Here is a 12,771-nt window from a genome sequence, read left to right on the forward strand (position 1 = left end):
GGTAACCATTGTTAGAAAGCTCTGGTTGGTTCCAATTAGATATCATTTACCATTGAAAGTGGATGGTTCTGTTTCCCAATCATTCATTCAATGCTACTACTGCTTATGATGGTTTAGTGCATAATTCATTTGGAAAATTTATCATAGGCTTCTCATACAATTTATATTAATAATGCATCATCAACATTATTTATATCACTTTTATGTAAAAAGTCAATACATTTTAATATATTACTGCTATAAAAATTAAACTGTAAATTTGCCACTAACATCATTTTATATTATTAACATGCTATCAATCAATTATATATATATATATATATATATATATCAATTTTACTTAAAAAATGAAGTATTTTGACCAATGATATATTAGGGTTATAAAAATAAAACTAAATTTGCGATTCCACCATATATCTAACAAAACCTAACAAAAAGAACAATGTGTTATTCATATACCATTTGCTGTAATTAATTGAAAAATATATTTTTTGGTAGTACTAATAGTACTAATCATTTTTTGAGGTTCGTGAGTGTTTCTTCTAATAAGTGTCACTCTTACGAATTGAAAAATATATATATTTAAGTTAAATAATTAAATTTTTTGGATAAATATATGAGACAACATACTTACTTTAGAAAAAAAAGAGTAGTTATTGTTATTTTTTTATATTTATTTATTTTTCCAAAGAATTAATTATTTATTATTTGTTAGATAAAATTGGAGTTAAAAAAAAAAAAGAACACTAATCCCTGAAAATTTGGTTCAACTATGAGTAACAGTTGGTTCAAGTGGTACATGTTAGATTATTCCTTTAAGTAATGCTAGATGTCTTGGTTCGAGTTTTGTGGACCCCACATACTTATGGATATTCTAACTCTCGGATGACAGGATTGCTATTCTAACTCCCAAATGACAGGACCTCTAGTGTGAGATGTTCGGTGTGGGGTTGGGGCGTGGGAAACAAAAAAAACAAAAACTAGTTCACGTAGGTAGAAGAACCAATCCCTGAACCTGAACACACTACTAGGTCAAAACAAAACTATCAACCTCAAAAACCTTTGATTCATTTCTTCCATGCTCGTTTTAAGGTAAACCCCATTACAAATTTCAATTCCACTTCCTCACATCATTCTCAAAATCAACCCTTTTCAATTTTTCACTTCTTTCCCAAAACCAAAAATCATCATCATGATTCGCATAGCAGCAAAATTGTCAAGAACTTCTTCTTCCACTGCTTTTGTTGCTCCCTCAGCAACAAAATTATCCCCAATTTCATGCACCAGGTTTCTTCATTATGCTCCTTCATCATTCAATTCATACAACAATGCTTTGGAGTTAGACAAAAACATTGCAAAACCTGATGTTATTAATATGATGAACTATGCTATGAAACAAGCAAGAAGTGACAAATCAGGTTAAATAATTAGAAAAACATGTGTTTTTCAATGACCCATTTTATGTTTTTAACTAAAGTTTTGATTTTTTGTTTGTTTTTGTGAGTAGTTGGATCATATGGTCTTGGAATGCTAGTGTTGAAGCATTGCCTTACAACAGAGTTAACTATAGGGAATGACCTGAAAACTGAGAATTCGAAAGGAATTACTTTGCTTGCTCTGTCTACATTGTTGTCTGAAAGGTTTTTTCTTTGTGATCATTTAGTTATTTTGGTATTTTAATTCATATGTTGTTGGAGGGTTATTGTTTAGACTCATTAAAGTTCCTTAAATTTTCTTAGAGGAGAGTATGATGATGCAATAGAGAAGCTCGAAAGTGTCCAAGAATTAACCAATTCTCACTTGGGTATTAGACGTAAGTTTGAGCTTTTCCTTTTATGGTTACTACTTTTGCTTAGGTTTTAAATTGTTGTCGTAGTTATGTTGCATTTGCCGCAGTTGTTGTGGTCGCCATGTGGTTGGGAGACAACCAAATATAGACATTACGGTCTCAGTCGTAGTTGTGAACTGCAATTTAAAACCTTAGCTTTTGCTATTTTTCATTTTCAATGAACTTTTCCCATTGATTTGTAAGTTCTATCCGGGTTTCTTGTTGTAGTTGCTGCCTTTGAAGCTCAGGTTGGGCTTCATCTAGAGTTGGGACAGGTAGGTATCTGCAAACCACATTTTTTAATCAAAAAAATTACAATATATATTTGACTTCATTTTCCCTGTTCCATCCAAAATTGTTTTTTGATAGAAAAAGAAAATTCCATTTATACTTATTTAGAGGAAATTTTCCAATATAGGATGCTATCGCATCAGCGGTGGCTGAAAAAGGCGTAGAGTTTATGGAGAAACATGAAACGGGAGAGAATGATAGTCTAACTATTCATGCTAAGGCATTAAAAGGGCTGATTGAACTTGTCAATGGTGATATAAAGTCAGGTAGTGCTCAACGTGTATTTCTTCATAGCTATATGGTTCTTGATCAGTACTTACTATGGGCTTGGTGCAGCTGAAGCTTCCTTTGACAAATCCCTCCCCGACGTGGTGCGCGATGGTATGTTTTATTTCAATTCGTTGTACTGTAGCTGACATTTCTCTACACCAAAATGACGTTTGTCTATATAAGGTTCTGTTGCTCTATTATATGGGGAATTCCTCCAAACCACACAAGACTATTCAAGGGCGAGAGAGGTCTACCAGAATGTCATACAAGGAGCTTCCGATATAAAAAATAATGGCAATTCTCTTTACTTAGGAGCTGGTAACATGAACTTGGAGGGTTTAATGGTTGGAGCGATGTGTTCTCTCGGACAGCTTGAGTCACATTTGGGGTAGGCTTAATGTTACTACTTTGATTTTCCGGGGCCACAAGCTTCCTTTTTATGTTTGCTTTAGGTGATATAATGCTAACAACTATTTTTTAGTAAATTTGGCAATGCGGAGGATTGGTTGACGAAGGCATTAAATACCGCAGAGGAAACTTATGGTGACTTGTCTATTCCTTTGATCTATTAGCTGAACTCAATTTACCAATTCATATAGCATTTCTCACAGCCTGTTAAAAGCACATTTCGGTACTAATATCCTATGGTTCTGTCAATTCGGTGAAGGCACTACTCATCCCAAGGTGGGTGTTGTCTTAACAAGCATAGCTCTCATGTATAGGCGTAAAGCAATTGAGGAGCGTTCGAGTTCACTTTTGATTCAAGAGGTTAGGATCTGCAATTACTGAATTGATAAGTGATAACTAACTTCTACTGAAAACACATTCTTTTATCATTTTTTCCTGAAAATAAAGAAGTACAATGATTGATATAAACAAAATAAGATGCATCTGGATTCTGGTGGTATTGTATATAGTTAGTTCTTCTTCTAAAGATCTGGTTTATGGAACTAATATCTGTTTGCTCTAACTTTACTGAATTAAACACAATCACTACGAATAAAAAATCGTCTGACTTGGCTTTGTCGTGTGTGACATGCGAGCGACTCTGTTTTCAGTGGATTATTTTTTCTTCTTCAATATATTAATCACGAGCACTGAAGCTACTAGTTTCTATGTAGGCACTATATCATTTGTTTTCATTTTTCATTCAATAATTCCAAAAAACTTCAAATTTTCAACTTTTTGTTTTGTTTTCTATTATTTTCATCATTTCCATCAGAAAACCTATAGAACAGGAAGTAAAATGAAAAAAAATGTGGATTTTTTTGTAATTATTAACAAAATTAAATCAACATAAACTGAAAACATAAAAAAACATCGCCCTTGACTTAGTAGTGTAGTCTGCCAACTTAACTTTTCGTATGCCTGAACTATTTAGCCGTGCTTCACTTTCCTTAGATACTTAGTTCTTCATCAATAGTTTGTTTTATCATAATTCAAATAGCAATTATGCTCGGAAAATCATTGACAGGGCCTCTACCGAAAAGTGATAGATATCTTGAAGGTTCCTGCAGTGGAAACTAGGTCTGAAGGTGATGTTGTTGTCTTATATTGATGCCCGCATGTCCGTGCATTGTCCTTTAGTTGCCTACACATCACGAGAAAGCATTGAAACCTATGTTTCTTCATGTAGGTGCTGCACCATCGGTAGATAGAAGTGATATTGCGGCTCTTGCAAGAGGTATGACAAATTCTTTGATCCATTTTAATTCATAACCACACAACCTTTATCAAGGAATGACAATTTTAGTACATGGGAAGTAAAAGTGTTTATTGTAGCTTTGTATAGTGTTTGTCTATTGGTCACAAATCATGGTCCGACATGCATTTTTCATTGTTTTTGCAGTATAGGAGAAATATACGATAGACACTCCATGCGACAAGTAAAACGCGTAAATGCATTTTGACATGGCACACAAATATTACACATTTTCAATATTTATGAAGTGCCTGTGGTATACTAAATAATCTCTCATGGCATAGATAACTGCTTCAGTTTTGATTTTGGTGTTTACGATGAGTGAGAAATTTAAAATTTATCGCGGCAACGATTATTAATATTATTAAGCTGTGCTTTTCCTTCTGTGTATGCTGATAATTTATTCTAAGACTTGACATCTTGTATTGACTAGTTGGTTAATGTTGTAGGTGCATATGCAGAAGTACTTTGTGTCCAAGAAAATAGAAAAGATGAAGGACAGAAGATGAATAATTTGGCTGAGTCGATATGGAAAAACCGCAGGATGTCTCTGGCTGATGCTCTAGGAAATACAGAATCGAACTTATCTACCGTCATCGATGCTCGAATTAGCAGGCTTCTGTAAATTTATCGACTTATGCTTCCGGCATGCTGCCATAGATTCAGGTTGGAATATAGTGATTAATAAGAAAATTAGGTAATTTTGTGCAAGATTAGTTTATAATGTTGCTTTATTTGAAATTTCATACCTGCATATGGTATGGTTTCTAGAGCAGTGTATAGAGCATTTTCTAGGCATTGAAATCTAGAATTTGTTCATTCTTGTTGCTTTGTTTTTTGACAAGAGATTTAAAGGGTTCAAGATTTTTGTTTCGGTTTCATTAAAGGACGTCATATAAACAGTCTCTCTGCTTGTGGGAGAAGATTACGTACATTTACCATTCTCATATCCCATTAGTTTGGAGCCTCGTGTAATGGACTGTCATTAGAGTTACTTTTGATGAGTGATGGTTAGATTATTGAATTTAGGTTGACTTGTTTTTGAGGCACATGAATGTAATTTTCGAAATAAAAGAAATGTTTAATATAATTATAATTAAGCCAAACTTGATTTTTGGCCATTGGTTGATTAAACTCATGGATGCTTTATTTGGTCACAGTGACAGTGGATTGTGTCTTCAAACTTACTTCAGTTATTGTATTAGTGTAATATTGTAAGGCCCTGCCAGATTCTCAAGAGGAGTAATTACGTACCCTGAAAGAGATTAGTTTCTTAAACATATGGTTAAGGGATACCCATAGTATTTTTATAAGAAAAACTTACTTCAGTTAAGAGTTTGATACAATTTTGAGATATACACATTTTATAGAGTTTTATCTAATCACCACTCTACTCTAGAAATATATTTGGTCTAAAAATAACAACAAGGTAGGTTAAATTTGTTTATAATCCAATAAGGCATGGTAAAAAAAGAAATTTCATCATACCATAAACTGAAAGCTTTCATGTGAACTTCTTCTAGAATTATATCATTTGGTTAACTTAGAATACTAATTGATGACGAGTCAATATTGTATTTAATATCTACATGATGATTGACATTTTCGATATTAGGGGTGAGCATGTGTCGGTTAAAGTTTGTCCTTACTCGATCTTAAATGTTGGTTGAATCATTTTTTGAACTTGGACCTGACCCTAGACCCAACTAAATGTCGATTGGGTCAACCTTTATTCCCGACCCTAGACCCGACTAAATATCATACATATTTCTTTAGATAAAGTTTTCTCAATATTATTTATTATTATGAATATGTATTTTGATATATAAAATGATATATGTATATATATATATATATATTTAATCATGTATATATGATGAAAAATTTAGAGAATCGGTAATATTTTCAACCAAAAAAGTGTTATTACTTTGTATATATTTGAATAGAGACACATACAAATATGATGAGTGAATGATTATGGAATGGGTCGGGCCGAGTCATGTTTGGTTCCTACGTGACCCTAAATATTAATTGAGTCTAATTTTTGAACCCGAACCTAGTCTTAGACCTAATGATCCGATTCTATTCGGACTCAATCATAATCGGATCATACCAGGTGAGTGGGTAGGATCCTACTCACCCTTAGTCGGTACATATTAATATATTATTTTTATTTAAAAGTAAATAATGATAAACACAAATGATAAATGGTGTGTCGACAATGTAAAATTTCACGTTTAATTCCATAGACTAGGAAATAAAGTAACAATACAATCACTTAAGCCAACCAGATAATATGTAGGAATTTACATCATCATAGGTTTTAGATTACAGAAATAGATATTTGCCCAATGACCCAATAGTAGTGTAATGATTAATTCACCAAAGCATTTTTTTAAAATAGACTTAAAACTATAGTTACAAGCATGAGAAAAGAATGTTCACAAAGGAAGATCAAGACCTTTCCCAATTTCAACTCCAATCACCTGAAGTATTCCCTTGTTTATTATCTGCAAAATACCATCATCAAACTTTGCATAAATAAATGCACTATAATAGTGTATGAGTTTTATACATTATCATTGTATCATGTACCATTCATGTTTTATCATAATTGACTATTCAAAAAAGTAATACAAATGAATGGTGAATAATATAAAGTTTGTAATGGTTAAATATGAAGATATAAAATACTCACAAGCTCTACGATGAAAGTTCCAATGAGTCCAATCATACAAGCTCTTGAGTTCCATACTTCTGCTGTCTTTGTGAACCCAAGAAATGGTGCCTTAAATTGTGGCTCTACTTTTGGAAATTCAACCTGAAGGAACATACACACCCAACTCCTTCATAATGCAACACCATTAAGAAAATAATGATAAAAAAAATTAACACAAAAATAATCGACATCGGTGATTCAAATAGTGGATCGCATGTGATGTAGTCACAATATTGTAGTTGTGGTAGTGCATCACACCGCAAATTCTGGTGTGAACTGAATCACAATGATGTGGTTGAATTGTGCCACAACGTAAACAGATCAGGCAGTATTTGGGCATATCAGGTCTATCAGATTGCATCGAATTCAAAATATTACTTTAATCACAATATAATTGACACATTAGTGATAACAATCTGCAAAGTAACTGAAATCACGACCACAACCACAATTTAAAACTATGATTTTTTTTCCCGATAAGCAAATTGCATTAAAAGCAACATAAAGGGTGCTAACCCAATAGAAACAAAGATGATTGAGATGAAAATAAGAAGCAAAAGATGAAGTGCATACACCAGCAGGAGGCTTTGCTGCTTGTGCTTGAACACTAAAGGAAACTCTCTTATTGTGAGTCACTGACCAATTCAGATTATGATTTTGAAGGAACAAAACTTGATGGCTTCTAGAGTTAATTGGTGTAGTTGTTCTTCCTTTGATGAGTGATGAAGGGAATATGGTTGAAGTTGCCATGGCTATGGTTCAAAACAATAACCATTGCTTCACCCTTTCACTTATCTACTTCTTTTTTCCTTCCATGTTTCCACTTGTTTTTGTGTGGTTCACATTAGATAAGTGTTGGCTTCACAACTACTCTACATGTGTACATAAAATAGCATATTTTTTATGTGAACAACATTTTCATTGATAATTGTAATGTACAATTATTTAAATGCGGATAGCGCCACCTCCACCAATATTATTAACTCTTATATTATAATTTCTATATCACGATTACATCGATAGCATCCTGGAGACGGTCATACTCCTTTTCAACTGCAACAGATTGGTTGAAAGAGAATAACAAATATCGAGTCAACACATGAATCTCATTATCATTTGCTTGGATCCACCAATAGCGAGTGTTTGCCATGTAACCTCTTGATGTATGGTTGTCCCAAATCCAACATTTTTTTATATGAGAGTTTATGGTCGGAACTCGAATACTACCAATCATATCCTTTATATGATAGGAGATCATAGTACACAAGATATGAAGTCCTATATATCCTCTCTCCAAAGATCTCTTACACACAATATTGTATTAGAGATATTAAAAAAGTCAACTAAGTTGTAAAGTTTAGTTATCCTAATCTAATTATCATACCACAATAACAAAAAAAGATTACATGTCCCAAAGCTTATTCCAATTTTCTGTCCCGATTAATTAAAAATTATCACATAAATAAATAAAAAATTAATTTTTTTTACATTTTTATATTACTTACTAAAATTTAATTGACCCATTGTTATATTATTTAATATGATTTAATTGGCTTGATAGATGAACATAATTTTTGTAGGGACATTAAATATGTTTTATATATGAGAAGTTCACTTGATTTTAGTTTTATTTAGTCCCTACATTTTTTTGACTAGATTTCTTCCAAATTTTGAATTTGGTCTTTATTATCAGAACAACTCTATCAATTGATAATGTGGCAAATAGATTGTCATATAAGCAAAGCCAAAATGTTCAGAAAACTAAGTCAAACTCTTAATCTGTTAGGATTTAAATATCATTGGTATGTGCTTCATTTTCTCCTATGTTTCAGCTGGTCTTTAGTTGATTCCTCCATAGAAATTTTTTTAATCTCTTTCGGAAGTTCAGGATATCATTTCCAACAAGTATCACTCGCAGTTATTGAACCCTTGACCTTAAGGATTCAGTTGGACTTTACACCACTAGTAATTGTGTCATTATTTATATTGTTTTAATTTAATTTTACTTTTACTAAAAAATTCATGAGTCATACTTAAAATCCTACACTTATTTTTTCGGTACAAATTTTACACTTATTTTATGTGCCACATGCAACTCACAAGCAACAAAATGTGCACAAAATATAAAAATAAAGACGTTCTAACTAGTAATAATATACCAAAAAATGAAGACTTGTTAGTAGTAATAAATTAGAGAAGGAATTAAATTAAGAAGAGTAATATGGAATTTCAAACCAATGGCTCAAAAATGAACAAATAAACAAGGGCTCAACACTATGAATTTTGTCCAAAATTATGTCTCACATTAATAATAATGAATCAAAAATAAAGATAATAATAAATGTTTTAATTTTTTAATCCATATATTATATTTTCATTAGTACGGAAAATGATTTCGGATAAAATGTGCCAGAGCACATGTATATTCCAAACACTACCATTGTTGTGGTTTTTGACACCAACATAAAAAACTCAAACCCACCAAAACTTCCACAATCACTTCCTCAACCTTCTCCAAATCTGAGTAATGTAATGTTTGCAACAAAAGCACTGTTAACTTTGTCTCAAATTTCTGCTTCTCCACATTCCTCTCCACCTGCCACCTCACCGTGTCATGAGCCATCGGCAACAACCACTCCATCACCTCCTCCACCGTGTTCAGCCACTCCTTCGCCATCGCCGACCGCCCTTCCCCTCCTCCCATTGAATTCCCTTCCCATTCCAACCATTGCCCTCTCAACTTTCTCCTCACCTTCACTTTCAACCTCCCCGGCAACATTTCATAAAGACACGCGCGCGCGTCGTCTCCAATCGCCGCCGTTGCATGCATGCACCTATCTATATACAATATCACGTTTGCATACCTCATTGAAAGCCCCGCTCCACCAACCGTAGATAGTGGAGCGAGGTTCAAAACCCTATTTTTCTTCGCAACGTCATCGCGACTGCGACCGCAATTATCAGCTACATGGGGTAGACTAGGGTTATGGTTATGGAACCTAATAACCCCAGTTTTGGTGCTTTTCAACATTTGATTCTTCTTCATAGGTTCATAATTCTGATCAAAGAGAGTAATATTTGCCTTGTATAATTCACCATGTTGAAGAAGGCAACTACCATTCTTTAATTTTGGTCGTAAAAATCCTTTAACATTGTTGTTACTTTTGTTGCCTGTAATCAAGGTTCCAAAAACTGAATATATTCTAGCATAAACAATGCATATAATCCTTGCCATGAGTCCAACAACCTTGTCATATGTTTGGTTCCAAAGAGAAATTTGTTTGTAATATTGCACCTTCTTCCTATAGAAGGTGATCTTATCATTGAAACATTCAACTTTTACCTTTGTCCCATGGTTGGCTCTCATGGTTCCCCAACGTTGCATCTTCTTCTCCAAAGCTTCCATTTCTACAAGGGATTCCATGGCAGTGTGAAGGCTCCTTGTGGAGGACACGAGTTTCTCCATCTTTTCTATCACATTCTCGATTTTTCGGGTGTCGAATTCGAGCTTATGGAGGTCAACCAAGCCATTCTTAAGGCCGGCGAAGACCGTGTCGAAACGGCTAAGCCTCATGTCAGAGCAGTTCTTGCCAAGGTGGGAGACGGCGACAGCTGCAAGGTTTAGATCATCGAGGCGCTCGGCGCAAGCTAGGTTGAGAAGGAAGTATTCTTCCTTGGAATTCAAGTAAGCCACCCCTTTGGATTTAATGATGCCACGACGAAGTTGGTGGATTTCATCGTCTGTGAGAGAATGGTAGAGGGAGAGAAGGCGACTCATGGTCTTGGCTGCATTGAAGGCCAAAATGCCAAGGATTTTCCTCTGTTGTGATTCTTCTTCCTCATGGAAGAAGAAACAACAGAGGTTCAACATTTGGCATCGGCCCATGGTAGGAATGACAACCATGACCGGCCTTGACTCTCTACCTGGGGCCACCTTTGTAAAATTGATGTGTTCAATGATTTATTAAGAAAAATATAAAACAAAAGAAAATTGTTTTTTTGGAAATTATGACTCAACCATTTTTCTTTCTTTATTGATGGTATATTAGCTATTATAAAGGTTGTTTTTAGGCTTTGGGGGTTAGAGAATGTTTGTGCAAGTTGTAGTGTAAGGTGGCGGAGAATATTTCTATGGAAGAAATCATGGAATCTTTGACTTATGAATAATCATTACGAGGACATAACAAACACTTAATTGGATAAAGAGAGAAAAATACTATTGTTGGTTTATTCCGTTTGTGCCACATAGAATAAAGCAATTGTTTCTTGTTCCCATGTGTGTCAAATTCTACGATCCAATATTTGTTTGGCTAGGAGTAATCAACACCCTGCACAATAACCATAATCTAACTTTTGTCAATTATATATTTTATGAGCACATTTATTTGAATGCATAACATAAATAATATAACTACTATAAGCATTGTTAGCATATAACTATAATCAGTGTTAGGGTGTAGGAAATGTGAAAATAACAAATTATACTCTTACCAATAAAGATTGGCACATTGATAAAAATTCGGCTCGTATACTTTATAAAGGCATTATTAGGTTAGATTATTGGACATGATTGTATGGAAATAGAACATTTATATTTACTTTGCTCCAAGTCACAATTAGAGATGACAATAAAAACTAAATATGTGGGTGTCCATTCGAACCCAACCCGAATTTAACGGGGAAAACCTGTTGTGATTGGGTTCGGGTAAAATCCGATCCTAATTTTCGGGTTCGGGTTTGATACGGTTGGTACCCTACACCGAACCCGCCCCAAATCCGATTAATGTAAATTAAATTAATATATATATATATACATAAACAGTGAATGATACGTCGACAATGTAGAAAACAGTTACGCTGCCAGCAAGTATAGATAGATAGATATATATATATATATATATATATATATACTAAATCCATAATGTCACATACATCAACACTGTAAAAGCCATTAGTTTTTCTTATTTATGGTTAGGAAAAAATATATAAGTTGTTATTGTAGCACAATCACAAGAGAGTGAGATTAGAACTTAGAAGCTTTTACATTTACTGAATTTCTATTTACTTTCTTCCTTCAACTCTTCTTCTTCCTCCTCTGATTTTATTGTTAACTGCATTCTGCAACATTGACATATTTAACCCAATAATTAGTGTAAGTGAATCTGAACATACTTTCTAATCCAAAAATATGAACTTGTTCAAACTCCTCTGATTTTATTGGGGTTTGTTTATGCTATTTTTATGGATTTAAATGTTTTTTTTTATTTTTATAGTTGTGGTCGGGTTTTCTGCCCCGTTGCCATTCCTAGTCACAATTACCAAAAGGAGAGCCAGAGCAGTCGTAATAAAATGATTTAAATATATATTTTTTTTAAAGAGGTGAACTAATATTACAATGGAAAACAAAAACCACCGGATGCTATCTCAAAAGAAACAATACAATACCCTAACCTAAAAATCAAATTATATTAGCATGATCATGTATTCTTTTATTCCAGATTCAAGACTTGAATTTTATGTCCTCCATAATATCTTTAAGAGATTAACATCCTTATTGTTGAAAATTACGACATTCCTGTTTATCCAAAGAGTCCAAATTCCAATCGTCCATATAAAAGACAAGAAATTCATCAAGTTTGTGGCTTCTACTAAGAGTGAGTGTTGCAATTACTGGGACTTCCTGTTGTGCAATGACTCATATCTCTAGATAACAGCAATACAAGTTATGGGCTTGGGCTGATGTAAAGGGGTTGGGGTAGAGGGCTATATATATTGATGTTATGTAGACCTAATGTAACAAGGAGAAGAATAGTAAAACACTAATCCTTATTCTCTAATAATATATAATGGTGGCCGCTCAACGCTCCCGGGGACATAGGCACAATTGGCCGAACCTCGTTACCAAATCTCTTGTGTTATTCTCTTGTCTCTATACTCTTTACTATTTGATTGTTCGCTTGT

The 12,771-nt window shown here is 33.7% G+C and overlaps 3 protein-coding genes across 3 annotated transcripts; 1 reads left to right on the forward strand and 2 right to left on the reverse strand.

The window, feature by feature from the left end:
• Window positions 972-5,025, forward strand: LOC109352596. Its single transcript, XM_019594702.1, has 12 exons — window positions 972-1,418; window positions 1,508-1,640; window positions 1,740-1,813; window positions 2,057-2,103; window positions 2,247-2,385; window positions 2,456-2,500; window positions 2,573-2,777; window positions 2,871-2,932; window positions 3,057-3,157; window positions 3,864-3,924; window positions 4,026-4,073; window positions 4,541-5,025. Exons 1-12 carry the CDS (start codon window positions 1,193-1,195, stop codon window positions 4,714-4,716), a joined length of 1,317 nt encoding a protein of 438 aa, XP_019450247.1. The 5' UTR covers window positions 972-1,192; the 3' UTR covers window positions 4,717-5,025.
• On the reverse strand, window positions 6,355-7,642 carry LOC109352598 (light-harvesting complex-like protein OHP1, chloroplastic). Its single transcript, XM_019594704.1, has 3 exons — window positions 7,384-7,642; window positions 6,790-6,912; window positions 6,355-6,601 (listed from the first exon to the last, which is right to left on the reverse strand). Exons 1-3 carry the CDS (start codon window positions 7,558-7,560, stop codon window positions 6,533-6,535), a joined length of 369 nt encoding a protein of 122 aa, XP_019450249.1. The 5' UTR covers window positions 7,561-7,642; the 3' UTR covers window positions 6,355-6,532.
• LOC109352597 lies at window positions 9,242-10,893 on the reverse strand. Its single transcript, XM_019594703.1, has one exon. The coding sequence runs from the start codon at window positions 10,712-10,714 to the stop codon at window positions 9,245-9,247; it is 1,470 nt and encodes a 489-aa protein (XP_019450248.1). The 5' UTR covers window positions 10,715-10,893; the 3' UTR covers window positions 9,242-9,244.

The sequence above is a fragment of the Lupinus angustifolius genome, chromosome LG07, assembly GCF_001865875.1.
Source record: "Lupinus angustifolius cultivar Tanjil chromosome LG07, LupAngTanjil_v1.0, whole genome shotgun sequence".
In the NCBI taxonomy this organism is placed as follows: domain Eukaryota; kingdom Viridiplantae; phylum Streptophyta; class Magnoliopsida; order Fabales; family Fabaceae; genus Lupinus; species Lupinus angustifolius.

What these genes read in the sequence shown, in the direction of transcription:
- LOC109352596 (XM_019594702.1), top strand. Translation starts at nt 1,193, where the DNA reads ATGATTCGCATAGCAGCAAAATTGTCAAGAACTTCTTCTTCCACTGCT. An exon ending in TACCGCAGAGGAAACTTATG is followed by an intron (nt 2,933 to 3,056) that starts GTGACTTGTCTA and finishes AATTCGGTGAAG; the next exon opens with GCACTACTCATCCCAAGGTG. An exon ending in GTTCACTTTTGATTCAAGAG is followed by an intron (nt 3,158 to 3,863) that starts GTTAGGATCTGC and finishes AATCATTGACAG; the next exon opens with GGCCTCTACCGAAAAGTGAT.
- LOC109352598 (XM_019594704.1), bottom strand. Translation starts at nt 7,560, where the DNA reads ATGGCAACTTCAACCATATTCCCTTCATCACTCATCAAAGGAAGAACA. An exon ending in CAGCAAAGCCTCCTGCTGGT is followed by an intron (nt 6,913 to 7,383) that starts GTATGCACTTCA and finishes ATGTTCCTTCAG; the next exon opens with GTTGAATTTCCAAAAGTAGA. An exon ending in GAACTTTCATCGTAGAGCTT is followed by an intron (nt 6,602 to 6,789) that starts GTGAGTATTTTA and finishes GGTATTTTGCAG; the next exon opens with ATAATAAACAAGGGAATACT.
- LOC109352597 (XM_019594703.1), bottom strand. Translation starts at nt 10,714, where the DNA reads ATGGTTGTCATTCCTACCATGGGCCGATGCCAAATGTTGAACCTCTGT.